At 36.5% G+C, this 18,719-nt stretch overlaps 4 protein-coding genes across 6 annotated transcripts; 2 read left to right on the forward strand and 2 right to left on the reverse strand.

Annotated features, from left to right (window-relative positions):
- Positions 1-395: 395 nt before the first annotated feature.
- LOC113714870 (uncharacterized) lies at positions 396-6,092 on the forward strand. 3 transcript variants are annotated; one of them, XR_011822660.1, is made up of 10 exons: positions 396-1,273; positions 1,379-1,486; positions 2,592-2,614; positions 3,124-3,549; positions 3,623-3,942; positions 4,239-4,319; positions 4,586-4,718; positions 4,813-4,955; positions 5,160-5,368; positions 5,478-5,659. XR_011822660.1 is itself a non-coding variant. In XM_027238995.2 (10 exons), exons 1-10 carry the CDS (start codon positions 630-632, stop codon positions 5,843-5,845), a joined length of 2,376 nt encoding a protein of 791 aa, XP_027094796.2. In that variant the 5' UTR covers positions 398-629; the 3' UTR covers positions 5,846-6,092. The 3 variants fall into 3 exon arrangements, 2 of the variants coding, with proteins under 2 accessions (XP_027094796.2, XP_027094797.2); XM_027238995.2 differs by having other exon boundaries at positions 398-1,273; positions 5,160-5,289; positions 5,478-6,092; XM_027238996.2 differs by having other exon boundaries at positions 399-1,273; positions 4,239-4,301; positions 5,160-5,289; positions 5,478-6,092.
- Positions 6,093-6,429: 337 nt separating this feature from the next.
- Positions 6,430-6,804, reverse strand: LOC140015988 (uncharacterized). The gene has a single exon (XM_072068826.1). It carries the CDS (start codon positions 6,802-6,804, stop codon positions 6,430-6,432), a length of 375 nt encoding a protein of 124 aa, XP_071924927.1.
- Positions 6,805-7,935: 1,131 nt separating this feature from the next.
- Positions 7,936-8,331, reverse strand: LOC140015989 (uncharacterized mitochondrial protein AtMg00310-like). The gene has a single exon (XM_072068827.1). It carries the CDS (start codon positions 8,329-8,331, stop codon positions 7,936-7,938), a length of 396 nt encoding a protein of 131 aa, XP_071924928.1.
- Positions 8,332-12,373: 4,042 nt separating this feature from the next.
- Positions 12,374-17,300, forward strand: LOC113714871 (uncharacterized). The gene is made up of 9 exons (XM_027238997.2): positions 12,374-13,231; positions 13,334-13,444; positions 13,897-13,919; positions 14,451-14,876; positions 14,950-15,269; positions 15,572-15,704; positions 15,811-15,953; positions 16,165-16,306; positions 16,486-17,300. The coding sequence occupies exons 1-9, from the start codon at positions 12,606-12,608 to the stop codon at positions 16,845-16,847; spliced, it is 2,286 nt and encodes a 761-aa protein (XP_027094798.1). The 5' UTR covers positions 12,374-12,605; the 3' UTR covers positions 16,848-17,300.
- The last annotated feature ends 1,419 nt before the right edge of the window (positions 17,301-18,719 follow it).

Genomic DNA, 18,719 nt, shown 5'->3' on the forward strand with positions numbered 1-18,719 from the left:
CATCTCAATTAATGTGTTTCAAATTCAATTGAAGAAAAGAAAGTTAAATTGACATGATAAACAACAAATGTAAAAACAATTTAGCTTTAGTTGAAATTATGTTCAACTTAGCCATATCCAAGCAAGCAACAAAAACTGTTCAGATAATTTTTTCAATGTTAAATAATCAGCACAATAAAAAATAAATAACTTTTTTTTTAAGAAAAACATTAATTCAAAGGTGGCTAAATCATATATATATATATATATGTATATAAACTCTCATAATATAAACTAAAATTATAAAAAATTAGGAGAGCCAACTTTATTTTATACATATATTCACACATTATCAATTAAAATTTTCAAAACGTAGGCAACCCCTTGACTACGCCATTAATAATACGTGTATACAGACTAGTTCAAAATGCTTGCGAGAAGACTAGTTGATTACCTGTCAGAGTCAACTGAATAATACAACAACTAGTTCAAACACTTTTCCAGTGGTCTACATCTTTAGTTTCCAGTTGAAACACATGCTGTTCTTATTAGAGAACCCGAGATCATCTGAATTTGATGATTTAAGACTATTGATAACCTGATTTTCACTAGGAGAGTGTGATACTAGTCATGATCGAAATAGATTATAGATGGCTAGGAGTTATGACAACTGGGAAAGGCTGGTGACAGCCACCCTGAGAAGAGAAGATCTCCGCCTCACCGCTCAGAGGACCCCAAGTGACCTTTCCTTGGCGTCATTATCACCATTTTCCTCCTTCAATCTAGCTTCTTCCTCTCGACAAGTTTCATCTTTCAACTTATCCAGGTTATTGGTGGGGGAATCATTTTCATACAATCAAATTCTCCAAGTGACAGATTACTTGAGTGCATCCAACCTCATCAAGCATGGCAACTCTGGGGATCTCTTTTATGGAGTTTTAAAAAGACGGATTGGAGTTTTAAAAAGAGGGACTCAAGTTATAGTCAAGAAAATTGATCTTTCATCGGTCACCAAAGAATCCCGTTTCATAGCAGAACTGCAAGTTCTTGGGGAGGTTTCTCATCATCATAGATTTATCCCTCTGATTGGTCATTGCTTGGAGAACGAAAAGAAGTTTCTGGTTTACAAGAATATGGCTATCAAGGATCTGTCAACTTCTTTGCCTCGGAAAATCGATTCAGGTAATCTTAGACAATTACCATTGATGGACTGGATAACCAGGTTGAAGATGGCAACTGAAGTTGCTGAGGGTTTATGCTATCTGCATCAATGTGTCCCTCCCCTTGTTCACAGGTAGCTGAGATGTTCCTCACTTTGTTCCTAGAAAACTTTTGTTATTTGCATGTTTATTTTGGCTTTTGGGACATAAGCTGCAGCTTATCTTTCCTATTGTTCTAGCAACATTCAAGCAAGTAGCATACATCTTGATGACAAGTTTGAAGTGAGGTTAAGCCTTTTTGAGGTCTTTGCTGAAGAAAACAACATGCGTCAGAATGGTATTTCCAGGTCAGTGAAGTAGTCGAAACTTTAAAGGGTAAATTACATACAACCCCCTGTAGTTTTATCTATTACCACATGACCTCCATAAGGTTTCTAAATGTCCACTTCACCCTTATAGTTTTATGTGAAGTGAAAATTTGACGAAAAATAGCTATGTAATGTCATTAGTTGAAATACTAATAGTGTCTTTACTTAAATATTAAATTAAGCAATAGTTTAAACACCTTGCATAAAAGCATAGGGAGATTGCGTGGATAAATGCAAAAATCACACGGGAATAAAGTAATATTTATACAAATCATAAGAGGTTACATGGATATTAAGATTTTATCATATGCGCTTTTAAAAATGCATTTGGTATAAACACCATAACTAATTGTGCATTTCGTTCATTTTCTGCTTTACATAAAACCACAAGGGGGTTATGTGGCCATTTTAAAACCTTAGAGGGGTCATTTGGAATTCTGTAAAATCACAGGGGGGTGATAAGTAATTTACCCAACTTTGAAAGCTCTGAGCTCATTGTGATATTACCTTTCAACATTTCTCTAGCATTAGCTGTGTTTGACTTTTCTGTGGTTGCGGTAAAAGAAAGAAGTTGTGTGAGAATGCTTACATGTAAAATCTTTAGCAGAATGGAAGCACATACACATCAGCAACTGAGTCAAAATTGATTGGTGTAACAATTCATTTTCTTGTTTTTCACATCGATAGACATTAAAATTGTCCTGTTAAGGGCATTTGGCTTCACATAAAATGCTAATTTTATAGATGAAGGAGGGCGTACATATAAGCTTACCCCCTTTACAACAAAATAAATCAAGCCAAGATTGCAACATCCCCAAATAGCCGTCTGCTGTCTTGAAAATGGAAAAGGGACCAGGAATTAACTTCTTTAGTTGATATGACATCTATCAGTCAGATTGATACTTGATGCTCTTCTATTTTACATGTGAGACTGGTGTTACATTCATCTTTCCCATGATTCTACAAGTATTTGGTTCTTGGGGGTGTCTTAGCTATACCTGCCAAACTGAAACCATCACTCTTTTGCTTACCAATTTTACAAATTTTATGTCTGACTTGTATATTTCATTCTTAATATTCTCAGGGCATTTGGACAAGGCATTATTGGTACGTAAAGTTTCACTCAACGATAGTTCCACATCATCCACATCTGTTATTCCACATGATATGGTTGAATAAGCATGAAGCATATTTAGTGTAACCTTAACTACCTAGAATTTTTGAGTTCAGTCTAGTTTATTCTATATAATTACATAGACCTGATTTTGCCAAAGAACCTCATGTATACATGTCTATGCCATAGCAATACTAGGCAAAACCATCTTCTTGATCATTTTGAGGTAATAAGGAAATATAGAGTAGTGTTGGACTGATATTCCCTATTAAAAGATGGAAATGATAAAGCTATTTTCACAAAGCCTTCCAGATTCAGCTATAGGGTTGCTATTCTTCCCCATGTTCCATGACAATTGCTAAAGCAGATAGATCATGCTGTGTCCTTTTCTTTTCAATACATTAAGCAACTTTTTGGTGACCCGGTAAACATTTGTGAATTTCATTTTGAAAGTAGTTATACTATAGATGATGTGCTCTAGTCTATTATCTTGAACAATCAGGTACATCTAAAGAAAGTCATACGTCATGTTCCAATGATGTTTATAACTTTGGAAAGGTCCTGCTAGAGCTAGTTACAGGAAAGCTGGGTTTAAGTGCCACAGATGATTCCACCACCAATGGTTGGATGGCAAATGTACTGTCTTATATTCTCCCAGATAATGCTGAACTCATTATGAACATCATCGACTCATCTTTAGTCATGGCTAAGCATGTCTTGGCCCAAGTATGGGCAGTTTCTTTTATTGCTAAGGCGTGTCTCAGTCCTGAATCTTCTAAACGTCCCCAAATGGCTCAGATACTTTTGGCTTTAGAGCATATCAAATCATCAGGTTTCACTAGTAGAACCCCCAAGACTACTGGTAATAATGACTCAGTTGGAGTAGCTATGGAGATTGCAGAGACACTCTGGGGATCTAAACTTGAAGGTTGGTTTATGGATGTCATTAGTATTTTAAGAACGTGAAATGACAAATGCGAAAATAAAAGTATATCTTGCAGGAAGGACAGGGCCGGCAACTGCTTATACAGAAACTTTAGGAAGTGGTACTGCCTCAAGTAACCATGGAATCTCACAAGCTGGTGGCTCTGAGGAGACTTGTCCAAATGGAGGGATCTTTGCTCATCCCAGTCTAACTACTTTCTCTTATTCAGAACTTTTGGAAGCAACCAGACATTTTGGAAGTGACCTGGCGGTTAGAGAGGTTGAATTCGGGAGAGTATACCAAGCCTGGCTTCCAGACAAATCCTCGTCAAAGCATGGCAATGGATCTCTAGTTGCTGTCAGAAATATGTCATCTGAATATATGCAGCTATTAAAGGTAATGGAAACCAATCTTGTAAGTAGCAACTAACTCTAGATCTCTAAAGAAATCCATTCCTTTCAATTGGTATCTAATTTCCAAGCTTTGCCCGTTCCTATTGCAAATGTACTTTCTGCCTCGCACAACACAAGAACATATCCTCCTAAGCTCTCTGGAAATTTTTTGCTATTATTTCTATATGAGAAATTTATCATTGGCAAACTCAGTGGTAATTGAACTTTAATTCTCTTTTTGGTTGCTTATTGAAACTTTTCTGTGTTGCTTTATATTTTTCTTACACATTTTCTGGGCAGTCTCGTATACGCTCACTTGCTGTCAGAAACATGTCCTCTGAATACATGAAGCAGCTAGTAAAGGTAATGGAAACCAAACTTGTAAGTAGCAAGTCACTTTAGATCTCTAACAAAATCCATTCCTTATGAATTTGTATCTTGCTCCTTCCTATATTAATTGTACTTTCTACCTCGTACAACACAAGCACGTATCCACCTAAGTTCTCTGGAAATTTTTTGTTGTTATCTCCATATGCGAAATTTATCATTGGCAAACTCAGTGGTAATTGAACTTCAATATGCTTTTTGGTTACTTGTTCAAACTTTCCTGTGTTGCTTTAATATTTTCTTTTGCATCTTCTGGGCAGTCTCGTATACACTCACTTGGAAAACTATCTCATCCTAACCTAGTCAAGTTCCTCGGATACTGTGAGGAGAAAGAGCTCTTTGTTGTCCACGAATTTATGCAAAATGGCAGCCTAGACAACCATCTCTTTGCAGGTGAGATTTGGATTATATTGTTCTAATAGGATCTCAGACAATCTAAGCATGATCTATCTTTATTGAAATAATCTTGATACTTGGATGTCTTTAGGGGGCTCTGATGTTCAGCCACTTTCCTGGGACACAAGACTTAACATTTTAATTGGAGCAGCTCGAGGCCTAGCATTCTTGCATGCAACAGAGAAGCAAGGTTTTCGTGAATATTTCGGTACCTCAGATATCTTGCTTGATGTTGTAAGTTGAGAAGCAAATTATTTGACCAATACAAGTTTGCTGCATGTGCAATCAAATAATATACATCCACCAGAGTTTATCAAACTACTTTAGAAAATTTAAAATGCATGCCACCTTTTATATATCTTCAGTAAAACTGCTGACAAATCATTTACTGATGCAATTCTCATCCATCTCAAATTTGGTATACGATCTTGTTTTCAGGATTACAATGCGAAGATATTGGGTGTTGGCCCTGCAAAGATAGCCCCCTATGAAGTACATCCTAATTTTTTCCGGAATAGAAGAGATGTTGATCCTCCTCCTGGGAATGTCTTTCCAGGTGCAGATGCAGGTAACTCATCCAGATTGATCTCTTGAGATTCCAGACTAGAGGTTTCGGATCTTGTGGCACAAAAGCACTACCAAAGGAAGTAAAGCTCCAGTAATAGCTTAATCAGATTCCAAAAAATTTATTTTCTGACTTAACAAAACAAAAAAAAAGAGTTTATAATGCGAATAATTGTCTCTCCCATGTAACAGGGCTTATGAATGTGAAAAGCGATGTGTATGATTTTGGTGTGGTATTGGTTGCAATGCTAACTGGTTTATCTACAAAGAACAGACATCGACTTAGTTGGGTGGAAATCCATCCAATCACATACTTTATGAGTTTCGAAAGAAACAAATTGAAGAAAATTATGGATCCAAAGTTAGAAGGCAAATATCCTTTTAAACCTGCACAAAAATTGGCTTTTCTTGCTTCCATGTGTCTTCAACATGAACCGCAATTCAGGCCATCAATGAAAGAAGTTGTCGAGGAACTTGAATGTGTTGCAGCTGCTAAGGAGGAAGGAAATAGAAGAGCCCTGATAAAGCAGAAAGCACATCAACATATCCAGCAACTTTAGCAGTCTTGATAGTTCTAGGATTCTATCAATGCTTTGATGGAACCCAGCCGATAATAGCTTACTGTTGTTATCTCTCTTAAAAATTAACAGATCCTTTCGTATGTTTGTCCTGATTAGCTAACTGATGTCTTCTACAGCTTCCTGTTGCTTTGGCAATCTAAGCCTCATTTGTCTGTAAAAGGTAACAGTGATCAGAGCTTTATAGTCCTTTGATTAAGAATCAGCTTGAGGGGCCAAAATTTATTAACAGTTGCAAGTGATAATCACTGAAAACAATAAATGTACATGCTCACGCATCAAAACACTGGTACTGTAACTGTACATGGTTAACCATCAATCCATTATCAATCAACTCCCAAATGTCGTTTTTAAATATTTGGGCTTCAACTCTTAGCTTGAGAAAAGATTTACCCCATGTCAAAATTCAATAATTTTGTACTTTTAACAGCCTTCCAATTGAAGCTGAAGCTTTGCAACTCAAGAAAGTTGTGGCCACTCTAGGAAAGATTAACCGTACCATCTATTTTTTTTTTACAACAAACGGAAGCAGTACTTTTATATATTAAAACTTGATAGTACAAGAGTTAGTTATAAAAAGGAGCAACTGCTCTCATATCTTTCCTTGCTATATCCATTAGCCATACTGAGAACTCAATGTCCCATTCTATGTCATGTACTAGTTTGATTGCATGTTGAACTAGTGCATAGCTACACATATTCCCTGCTCTATACACAAAAGAGAAGTCACCCTGTTCAAAACCTTCCTTCATCTCCTCAATATCCTCTAGGACTGTTGCAATGCTAATGTCTTGAACATTGCTTGCATTGATTTGGTTGACCACGGATTTGCAGTCTGATTGGACTTCTATCTTAGCCCATCCTGCATCTTTGGTCATCATAAGCACAGCTCTTACTGCCAGAGCTTCTTCCTCAATAGCTGTTCCATTCTTGTGTTCCATTATACCCCTTGCTTTCATTAGTTTTCCAGTCTAGTTCCTTGCTATGATTCCCTGTCCTATTCTTACAGATTGATTTGAGATGGCTGCATCTGTGGTTAACCCCTGGCTTTGGTGGTTCCCATCTCTCCTGTTGTTTCTGCTGTGTTGTTAATGTTTTGGCTTTTTCCTCTTCAGTTTCATTAGCCATTTCGAACTCCATCCATTCCTGTTGTGCCATTTGCACTATGTCTCTCTCTTCTGTCACTCTGTGCTCAAAGGTTCGTTTGTTTCTTGCCTTCCATAGCTGCCACAAAAGATTGACTGTGAGGTTAATTCAATCTCTTCCCTGAGCTTTTTCCTCTACTTGAATTAATATTTCCCACCACCTCCATATATTATCTCTTAGCTCTGTGGCCCTTTCCCATTTGACTGGTGCCATTTTCCATGTCATTTCTCCCATTGGACAGTGGAAAAACAAGTGCTCTACTGTCTCAGTTGCCTCCCCACAGCACTCACATATCTAATCTCCTTTACCTGTTCTCCTATAGATGACCTCTTTTATTGGCAAGCAGTTTTGTAGAACTTTCCACATGAAGTGTTTCAGTTTCACCTTCACATTCAGCTTCCAAAGTTTCTTCCAGACTCCGTGTTTTCTTATCTCCCAGCTTGTGTCCTCTCTCGCTTCCTTCCTCCTTCCATCACTATGTATGTCCTGCTTAGCAATTGCATAGCCAGATTTTACTGTATATGAGCTTGATTTGGAGTGTTTCCAGAACATCCTGTCTTTCCTCCTATATAGCCTCAGAGGGATGCTGGCTATTAACTCTGCCTCTTTTTGATTGAACAACTATTGTAGCTTTAGCTGATCCCACTTTCCTTCCATGATTATATCACTTACTCTCTGAAATCGGCAGTTCTTAGGTCTATTTGATGAGGGCAACTTCCTGTTATCCACTTATCTTTTCAAATCTCCACTGTGCTTCCATCTGCAATCCTCTTCCATAATCCATTAAATAACAGGTGTCTGGCATTGTGAATACTCTTCCAGGTCCAAGAAGCTGAGTTGGGGGGTTTCTTATTCATCCAGTGATCTCTCACGTACTTAGCTTTGATAATTCTGCTTACTAACAAATTTGGAGCTCTGATGAACCTCTAAATTTGTTTTGCAAGCAGGGCTGTATTAAGTGCTTCCAAGTCTCTAAAACCAATCCTTCTTTTGCTTTTCACCTCTGTCAACTTCTTCCAACTGGCCCAATGCACTTTGTTCTGCTTTTCACCATTTTCCCACCAAAAGTTTCCTATTCTTGAGCTAATATCCTTACACAGGCTTTTAGGAAGTTTGAAGCAGGACGTTGTATAGTTTAGAATTGCCATGATAGCAGCTTTGATCCTTATTTTGCTCTTCACATACCCAAAAACTTGGTTCTTGGATTTTGCAGTTGCCATTGGTAATCCAAGGGATTTCCCACTTGTGGCTTCTTTCATGTTTTCCAGCACCTCACCAATCTTCTTTCTATCTTGGTTTAGTGTGTTCCTACTGAAATACATTGCTGACTTTTTAAAATTCACCACTTGCCCTGAAGCTTTCTCATATTGTTTGGGGATCTCTTTTACTGTCCTTGCTTCCTATTTAGTTGCTTTACAGCACACTAAAGAGTCATCTGCAAAAAAAGAGGTGTGAAATAACAGGACTATCTTTGCAGATTTTTATTCCTGTCAAGGATTTGTCATCCACAGCTTTCTTGAGTAATCCAGAAAGTCCTTCAGCACAGATAATAAATAAGGGGATAAAGGATCTCCCTGTCTTAGGCCTCTGCTAGGTAGAACATGTCCTACTTTGCCACCATTTAAGTTAAAAGAGTAAGAAACAGAACAAACATAGACCATGATCCACCTAACAAAGATGGGACAAATCCCATTTGCATCATCATTCTCCCAAGAAAAGTCCACTTAATTCTATCGCACGCCTTAGACCTGTCCAGTTTAACGGTCATGAATCCAGTTTTGCCTTTTCTTTTGTTTTTCAAAAGGTGAAGAATTTCCTGAGCAATCAAAAAATTGTCAAGAATCTGTCTTCTTGGGATAAAGATTGTCAAGATTAACCGTACCATACCATCTATTGCCTTCAAAACTATGTGCCTTCTGGTTTCTTCTACAAAGACTAAAATTAAAGTTTTGCTCGAACAATTTGTCTTTTAAATTCACCCATTACCTCGGGCCTATTGTTATGATCAAATGATAATGTTAATGGATTCTGGAAGGCAAGAAGAACATATTTGTAATTGAGGGAGAAAAAGTAAGATAAAAGAACGTAAATGAAAAAGGGAAATTAACAAAACAGGAAACGGAACAGAAGAAAAACTTTCAAGAAAGGGAAAACTATATATAAAGAAAGCAAATTATAAGGGCCATCTGTGGATGTTAGCCTAGGCTAAAAAGTAACAAAATTAGATAGCATTAGATTACTGTTTCTGCCCTGTCAGGTTCTTTTTCTTTTGAATATTTTGTGCTTTGGAACTGCAGAGGAGGTAGCAAAGAGGGAATGCAGGTAATGAGTTTGGCGCCATCAAGTAGGTTCTTGGCAGATCAGAATATCAAAATCCAGAATAACCATAAGCCAGAATTGCTTCTGATCCCGGAAGCGTGCTTGTATAGCAAACTGAAGTATTTTGCGTGACAGTTGCAAGTGTTTTTATCCTATCAATGAGTTATCTTAACAGTTATGATCATTATCATCTCCGTATCACTCACTCAATCATGCTTAGATGGAAGTTTCTCGCTGCTATGGAGAATCTGCCCTGCACGCCGGGAAGTATCCGTGTGCATTCACACCAATGTTCATTGCCAGACATCCTGAGTCTTTGTTTGTTTTTCTGTTTGTCTGTCTGTTATTATTATTTTTTTAGCATGATCAGTAAGGCTAATTGTGCAGTTATCGTTTACTGGCAATTCCACATTTATTTTGAATAGACTAAAAGCAAATTTCACCTCTTTTGTTGTTTGAAAACCTGAATGAAGTTTGTAGCAGACTAGCACTAGTTCAAGAGGTCTTGGTCCCAGGATTACAGCAGGTTGGATGAAGGATTTGATACCACATATTTAGGCTTCAAAGTCTCAAAATGTTCACAAGATAAATGAGCCAATACTTACCCGAAATTTTGTAAAGAGATCATAAAGGGGTGCAGCCAATTGCAACTTAGATTTTGGAGAATAAATTAGTTTCCTGATGGCTAAGGAATCAAGTATTGACGCACATTTGGGTAGATCCGATCTTCAAAGATCTAACGGTCCAAAAAGCTTTTACTAGTACGGGAGGGATAAGATTTAAGAAATTGGAGAGGGAGATGGGGATTAGAGCTTGAGATTTCTAAATTCTAGAACCCCAATCTCAATACTAAATATGAATGGTCTAGGCAAGTAGAGTGTAAGTAATTTTTTGTTAATTATGAATAGTCTAGGCAAGCCGAGTATAAGTAATTTTTTTAGTTTTGGCTATAACCAAATATTTTATTTCAGTTATGGTACTAATTAAATGAATTTAATGTTACCAATTAATTTAATAATGTCAGTAATTAAAATGAACACGAAAACATTACCAATTAGTTCAATGATGTTGTTGATTCGAATGAAAATTTCTCCCATTTCAAACTATTTACTAGCATTTGCACTTCATTTCCTAATATTTCTTGTGTTTAAAATTTCTTGCTCAAAGCAATGACAAAATGTTAAATAGCTAGAATTTCAAGATGATTATTGGATATTAATGTGGAAATATACATGCTCTTGGGACAAACCGAAGACATGCAAGAAAAAAAAAGTCCTTTTATTGACTTGAAAAATCTTTATAAGAAGATCACGAGCCATTTGCATAGTGCATAATTATGTACTACTACTTTATATGAATATGAAAAAAAATAAGAAAAAATGCCAATATCCGATGGATTATACACACCTTATTAACCGTAATGGTACTCAAATAAAGAGCAAACAGTCCAAGTTCAGTGAACATTGCATCTCAATTTTAATATGTTTCAAATTCATCAGAAACAAAGATAAGTTAAATTGACCTACTACTCTTCTTCTCCAACTTCTCTCTACTGCTCCTTTTTTCTGAATGCCTTCGTTTCCAGGAGGGAGATCACCATGGTCTTCCTCTCATAGGTTTTGTTTTTGTTATTTTCCTAATAAAGTCTCCTAAATTTTCTTAGTGGGATTTCTCTGTTCCTCCTATGGTTGCTAGTGAGAATTTTTGTTCTCCTTAGAGTTCCTAGTGAGATTTTGTATTATTTTCCTTGTTTTGTTATTTAAATTTGAATTTACTTCAGATCTAGTTGTCAGATCTGAATTTATTTTAGGTTTCAGTCTATGTCGGCAGATCTCATCAACTTTATTAGAGTTTACAATTGTTGATTAGCAGATTTGACGATTGCAACATGCACAGAGTGGACTGCAGCAATTTATTCTATGAGGAGATGATTTTAAAATTGATGGTATTTTTAAGATCTATTCTTAATTTCTTAAGTTTTTTGTATCTGTTAAATTGCAGATCTACAATTTTAGTACATGTTTTATCTGACATTAGGGCAACGATGTATATCAATCATGCTGGATGTTTTCTAGCAATCCATTAATGAAATATGTTTTGTTATAAAAAAATTGACCTAAAAAACAACAAACATAAAAATAATTTAGCTTTAATTGCAATTATGTTCAACTTAACCATATTTAAGAAAACAACGAAAATTGTTCATATATTTCATCTATAAACAACGAACCAACTCTAATTTCATTGCCATAATTCTTTTTCCTTTGATTAAAAAATAAATTAGATGAATATGTATTCAAACAAAAAAAAAAGGATAGTAGTATAATAAAATAAAATAAAATAAGAAAAAATTCCATAGTTGAAAAAGAAAAAATAGACAAATAGCTAGAAATAATTACATGTGATAGATCGTTAACACCCCATCAATGATATATCCAATCAAAATTATTTTTACAGCTTAAATCTTTATTTTACTAATGTTTAGCAATTTTTTTTACCCTTGGACATATGCATGTACGAGAAATTTACCTTGCTAATGTCCATAATTTTGGTTCTTACTCCCAACTCGATGTATGCATGTACATTTCTTATAGAGAATCAATACCAGTACATCAGTGTTTGGATTATGATTTATCTAGAAAGGTCAAAAATACTTTTAGAAAACATTCCCATATAAGAGTTCAAAATTTAAAAATATTTTTACAAAAATTGATTAAAGGAACTAAAAATATATATAAGAATTATTCCATTCTAAAACTGATAATCAAAATTTCATAAAAAATTTTAGTATCTTAAAAGTGTTATATTTTAGATTAATACAATCACTTGCAAAACACGTTGTTAAGTATTACTAGTCCAATCAGAAGTGCAAGTATCAAAATCACAAAAACTCAAACAAAATATAAAAATCTATTACTTATTAAAGGTATAATGGGCATTTTAATTAATATTACTACTAAAGCAACTTTTTGTCTGATTCCACTTTACATGAAGCCACGACCACGAGGGATTGGGTGGCCTTTATCAAATCATAGGGAATTTCCGTGGTATTAAGTGAAACTACAGGACAATATAACACATGTTTACAGACTAGTTCAAAGTGTTTGCGAGAAGACTAGTTGATTAGCTTTCAGAGTCAACTGAACAATACACCGACTAGTTCAAACATTTCTGCATCATAAGTTTCCTATTGAACCTGAGATCATCTGAATTTGATGATTTGTTACCATTGATTTTCAATAGGAAAGTGATGATAGTCATGATCGAAAGATCATAGATGCCTAGGAGTTGTGACAACTGGGAAAGGCTGGTGACAGCCACCCTGAGAAGAGAAGATCTCCGCCTCACTGCTCAGAGGACTCCAAGTGAGCTTTCCTTGGCATCATTATCATCATTTTCCTCCTTCGATCTAGCTTCTTCCTCTCGACGAGTTTCATCGTTCAACTTCTCCAGCTTGTTGGTGGGGGATTCATTGTCATACAATCAAATTCTCCAAGCAACGGATTACTTGAGTGAAAACAAGCTCATCAAGCATGGCGACTCTGGGGATCTCTTTTTTGGAGTTCTAGAAGGGGGGACTCCGGTTATAGTCAAGAAAATTGATCTCTCATCAGTCACCAAAGAATCCCTTTTCATAGAAGAACTGGAAATTCTTGCGAAGGTTTCTCATCATCATAGATTTGTCCCTCTGATTGGTCATTGCTTGGAGAATGAGAAGGAGAAGTTTCTTGTCTACAAGAATATGGCTAAAAAGGATTTGTTAACTTTCTTCTCTAGAAAAATAGATTCAGGTAATCTTAGAAAATTACGATTGGTGGACTGGATAACGAGGTTGAAGATAGCAACTGAAGTTGCTGAGGGTTTGTGCTATCTACACCAATGTGTCCCTCCCCTTGTTCACAGGTAGCTGAGATGTTCCTCACTTTTTCCTAGCAAACTTTTATTATTTGTATGTTTATTTGGGCTTTTGGGACATAAGTTGCCGCTTATCTTTCTATTGTCTAGCAACATTCAAGCAAGTAGCATACTTCTTGATGACAAGTTTGAAGTGACGTTAAGCCTTTATGAGGTCTTTGCTGAAGAAAACCACATGCGTCAGAAGAATGGTATTTCCAGGTCAGTGCAGTAGCCAAAAGTTTAAAAGCACTGTGCTCATTGCACATTGATAGACATCAAAATTGTCCTGTTGAGGGCGTTTGGCTTTCGCATATAATGCTAATTTTATATATAAAGGAGGGCGTAGATATAAGCTTACCCCCTTTACAATAAAATAAATCAAGCCAAGATTGCAACATCCCCAAACAGCCATCTGCTGTCTTGAAAATGTAGAAGGGATCAGGAATTGACTTCTTTTGGTTGATATGACATCTATCAGTCAGATTGACACTTAATGCTCCTCAATTTTACATGTGAAACTGGTGTTACATTCTGCTTTTCCATGATTCTACAAGTATTTGGTTCTTGGGGATGTCTAAACTATGCCCGCCAAACTGAAACCATCACTCGTTTGCTTACCCAGTTTTCAAATTTGATGTCTGACATGTATATTTCATTCTTAATATTCTCAGGGCATTTGGACAAGGCACCATTGGTACGTAAAGTTTCATTCAGTGATAGTCCCTCATCAAGAAACATTTGTTATTCCACATGAGTGGTTGAATTGGCACGAAGCGTACCTATTGTAACCTTAACATATAGAATTGTTGAGTTCAATTTAGTTTATTCTATACAATTACATAGACCTGATTTTGCTAAAAGGACCTCGCGTATACATGTCTATGCCATAGTAATACTAGGCAAAACCATCTACTTGATCATTTTGAAGTAATAAGGAAATACAGTGTAGTGTTGGACGGATATTCCCTATTAAAAGATGAAAATGATAAAGCAATTTTCATAGAATTTTCCAGATTCAGCTATAGGGTTGCTTTTCTTCCCCATGTTCCATGACAATTGCTAAAGCAAATAGATCTTTCTGTGTCCTTTTCTTTTCAATACATTCAGTAACCTTTGGGTTCCCTGGTAATCATTAGTGAATTTCATTTGAAAGTAGTTAAACTGTGGATGATGTGCTGGATATTCTTGTCTAAGTTAGTCTATTATCTTGATCATGAATGATCAGGTACATCTAATGAAAGTTATGCATCTGGTTCCTATGCTGTTTATAGCTTTGGAAAGGTCCTGCTGGAGCTAGTCACAGGCAAGCTGGGTATAAGTGCCACAGATGATTCCACAACCAATGGTTGGATGGCAGACGTGCTGTCTAATATTCTCCCTGACAATGCTGAACTCATTATAAACATTGTCGACTCATCTTTAGCCATGGCTAAGCATGTCTTGGCCCATGTATGGGCAGTTTCTTTTATTGCTAAGGCATGTGTCAGTCCTGAATCTTCTAAACGACCCAAAATGCCTCAGATACTTTTGGCTTTAGAGCATATCAAATCATCATGCTTCACCAGTAAATCTCCCACGACTACGGGTAATCATGTCTCAGTTGGAGCAGCTATGGAGATTGCAGAGATACTCTGGGGATCTAAGCTTGTAGGTTGGTTTATGAACGTCATTTGCATTTTAAGAACGTGAAATGAGGAATGCGAAAATAAAAGTATATCTTGCAGGAAGGACAGGGCCTGCAACTGCTTATACAGAAACTTTTGGAAGTGGTACTGCCTCAAGTAACCATGGAATCTCACAAGCTGGTGGCTCTGAGGAGACTTATCCAAATGGAGGGATCTTCGCTCACCCCAGTTTAACTATTTTCTCCTATTCAGAACTTAGGACTGCAACCAGACATTTTGGATGCGACATAGCTGTGAGAGAAGTTGAATTTGGGAGAGTATACCAAGCCTGGCTTCGAGACAAATCCTCGTCAAAGCATGGCAGTGGATCGGTAGTTGCTGTTAGAAATATGTCCTCTGAATATATGCAGTTATTTAAGGTAATGGAAACGAATCTTGTACGTAGCAACTAACTTTAGATCTCTAGCAAAACCAATTCTTTCAACTGGTATCTAATTTTCAACTTCCAAGTTTTGCTCCGTCCTGGTTCAAACATACTTTCCACCTCATACAACACAAGAGCATATCCTCCTAAGATCTCTGGAAATTTTTTGCCATCATCTCCATATGAGAAATCTTTCATTGGCAAACTCAGTGGTAGCTGAACTTTAATTTGCTTTTTCGTTCCTTATTCAAACTTTTCTGTGATGCTTTATGTTTTTCTTTCATATTTTCTGGGCAGTCTCGTATACACTCACTTGGAAGGCTTTCTCATCCTAACGTAGTCGAGTTTCTTGGATATTGTGAGGACAAAGACCTACTTGTTGTCCATGAATTTATGCAACGTGGCTGCCTGGACAACCATCTCTTTAGAGGTGAGATTTAGATTATATTGCACTATTAGTATCTCAAACAATCTAAGCATCATCTATTTTTAGAAAATTTTCAATTGAAATAATCTTGATACTTGGATGTCTTTAGCTGGCTCTGATGTTCAGCCACTTTCCTGGGACACAAGACTTAACATTTTAATTGGAGCAGCTCGAGGCCTAGCATTCTTGCATGCAACACAGAAGCATGGTTTTTATGAATATTTCGGTACCTCAGACATCTTGCTTGATGGTGTAAGTAGAGAAGCAAAATATTTGACTAATGCAAGTTTATTGGATGTGCAATCAAATAATATATATCCAATTATCCACCAGAGTTTATCAAACTAGTTCAAAAAATTCAAAATGCATGCTGCCTTTTTATATCTTCAGTAAAACTGCTGACAAATCTTTTACTGATGCAATTCTCATCCATCTCAATTTTGGTTTACTATCTTGTTTTCAGGCTTACAATGCGAAGATATCAGGTTTTGGCACTGCAAAGATAACCCGTCTAAGTTATTTCTATGAAGTACATCCTAATTTTTTAAGGAATAGAAGATATGTTGATGCTCCTCCTGAGAATGTCATTCCAGGTGCAGGTGCAGGTAACCCATCCAGATTGATCTCTTGAGATTCTAGACTACTGGTTGGGGATCTTGTGCTACAAGAGCACTACCAAAGAAAATAAAGCTCCAGTGGTAGCTAACTCGGATTAAAAAAAAAAAACTTTGACTTGACAAAAAATGAGATTATAATACTAATAATTGTCTCTCTCATGTAACAGGGCTTATAAATGTGAAGAGTGATGTGTATGGTTTTGGTGTGGTATTGGTTGCAATGCTAACAGGTTTATCTACAAAAGGGAGACAGCGGCTTAGTTGGGGTGAAATCGATCCAATTCCATACTTTATGAATCTCGAAAGAGACAAATTGAAGAAAATTATGGATCCAAAGTTAGAAGGCAAATATCCTTTTAAAGCTGCACAAATATTAGGTTCTCTTGCTTCCATGTGTCTTCAATATGAACCGCAATTCAGGCCATCAATGGAAGAAGTTGTCAAGGTACTTGAACGTGTAGCAGCTGCTAAGAAGGAAAGACGAGCCCTGATAAAGCAGAAAGCACATCAACATATCCAGCAACTTTAGCCGTCTTGATAGTTCTAGGATTCTATCAATGCTTTGATCGAACCCAGCCGATAATAGCTTACTGTTGTTATCTCTTTTAAAAATTAACAGATCCTTTCGTATGTTTGTCCTGATTAGCTAACTGGTGTCTTCTGCAGCTTTCTGTTTCTTTGGTAATCCAAGCCTCACTTGTCTGTGAAAGGTAATAGTGATTACAGTTTTATAGTCCTTTGATGGGGATGTCCTTCCAAGAATGAGCTTGAGCGACAAGGTGAAGCCCCTTAACATTTGCTAGTGATTATTACTAGAAACAATGTACATTCTCACACATCAAATCACTCGAACGATAACTGTACATAGTTACTTACAACTCTCAAATGTCGAATGTAATTATTTGTGCCTCAACTCTTAGCTTGAGAAAATATGTACCATCTCAAAATTCAATGATTCACTTTTAACAGCCTTCCAATTGAAGCTGAAGCTTTGCAACCCAAGAAAGTTGTGGCTGCCCTCAGAACTATGTCCCTTCTGGTTTCTGTTACAAAGACCAAAATTAACTTTTAGCTCAAATCGTTTTGTCTTTTAAATTTCACCCATTACCTCAGGCCTATTCTTGTGATCACATGATAATGTTAAAGGATTCTGGAAGGCAAAAAGAACATACTGGTAACGGAAGTAGATAAACGAAGATAAAAAACGTAAATGAAAAGAAAAATTAACAAAACAGAAAATGGAACAGAAGAAAAGCTAAAAAAAAAAAAAAAGGAAAACTATATGAAAGAAAGCAAATTATAGATAGGCCATCCGTGGATGTTAGCCTAGGCTAAAAAGCAACAAAATTATATAGTATTGGATTTCTGTTTCTACACCGTCAATGATATTTTTTATTTCTTGAATATTTTGTGCTTGGAACTGCAAAGGAGGTAGCAAAGAGGGAATGCAGGTAATGAGTTTGGCGCCATCCAGTAGGTTCTTGGCAAATTGGAATATCCAAGTGCAGAATAACCATAAGACAGAATTGCTTCTGAACTCGAAAGCGTGCTTGTACAGAAAACTGAAGTATTTTGCGTGACAATGGCAAGTGGCTTGATCCTATCAATTAATTATTTTAACAGTTATCATCATTATCATCTCCATATCAATCACTCAATCATGGCTAGATGGAAGTTTCTAGCTGCTATGGAGAATCTCCCCAGGATGCCTGGAAGTATCCGAGTGCATTCACACCAATGTTCATTGCCAGACATTCTGAGTCTTCGTTTGTTTTTCTGTTTGTCTGTCTGTTATTTTTTTAGCATGATCAGTAAAGCTAATTGTGCATTTATCACTTATTGGCAATTCCACATTTATTATGAATAGACTAAAAAGCAAATTTCACCTCTTTTATTGTTTGAAAACCTGAATGAAGGTTGTCAAAGACTAGCACTAGCTCAAGAGGTCTTGGTTCCAGGATTACAACAGTTTCTGTGGTGAAGCTTTGAGAGATGGTGTAATTTTCCCTTCCAGTTCCTGCGTCAAAAATGTAAAGCGAATTGAATCAATCATTCTGTAGGTGGTTCCTGATCAAACAATTTCCTAGTCCACGGGAGTTGTAATTATCATGGTCAAGGATCATAATTGTGAGAATATGTTGTGAAGAAGCCTAAGGAGATGATTACAAGTTCATCAGCATGGCGCAACTCCTTGTTCAACAAGTTCATGCCTTGTTTCTCAAACCTAATTCCAGATTGCTTCCTATTAAAGCTGTCAGAGATTAGCACATTTTTCATATTTGCAGATATCTTTTGCAGCATCCCATTTGCCTTCTACTTTAGCATGGACAAATCCATCCGATTGATTTCTTCATGCCTCGTAAGGATTTCAAGAGTCAATTGGAGAAAATCATGGATCCAC

This window comes from Coffea arabica, chromosome 10c (assembly GCF_036785885.1).
Source record: "Coffea arabica cultivar ET-39 chromosome 10c, Coffea Arabica ET-39 HiFi, whole genome shotgun sequence".
Lineage (NCBI taxonomy): Eukaryota > Viridiplantae > Streptophyta > Magnoliopsida > Gentianales > Rubiaceae > Coffea > Coffea arabica.

Coding starts and splice junctions, on each gene's coding strand:
- LOC140015988 (XM_072068826.1), bottom strand. CDS start 6,804: ATGGAACACAAGAATGGAACAGCTATTGAGGAAGAAGCTCTGGCAGTA.
- LOC113714871 (XM_027238997.2), top strand. CDS start 12,606: ATGCCTAGGAGTTGTGACAACTGGGAAAGGCTGGTGACAGCCACCCTG. Junction 13,232..13,333: donor GTCCCTCCCCTTGTTCACAG/GTAGCTGAGATG, acceptor TCTATTGTCTAG/CAACATTCAAGCAAGTAGCA. Junction 13,445..13,896: donor CAGAAGAATGGTATTTCCAG/GTCAGTGCAGTA, acceptor TAATATTCTCAG/GGCATTTGGACAAGGCACCA.
- LOC113714870 (XM_027238995.2), top strand. CDS start 630: ATGGCTAGGAGTTATGACAACTGGGAAAGGCTGGTGACAGCCACCCTG. Junction 1,274..1,378: donor GTCCCTCCCCTTGTTCACAG/GTAGCTGAGATG, acceptor CTATTGTTCTAG/CAACATTCAAGCAAGTAGCA. Junction 4,719..4,812: donor AGACAACCATCTCTTTGCAG/GTGAGATTTGGA, acceptor GGATGTCTTTAG/GGGGCTCTGATGTTCAGCCA.
- LOC140015989 (XM_072068827.1), bottom strand. CDS start 8,331: ATGTATTTCAGTAGGAACACACTAAACCAAGATAGAAAGAAGATTGGT.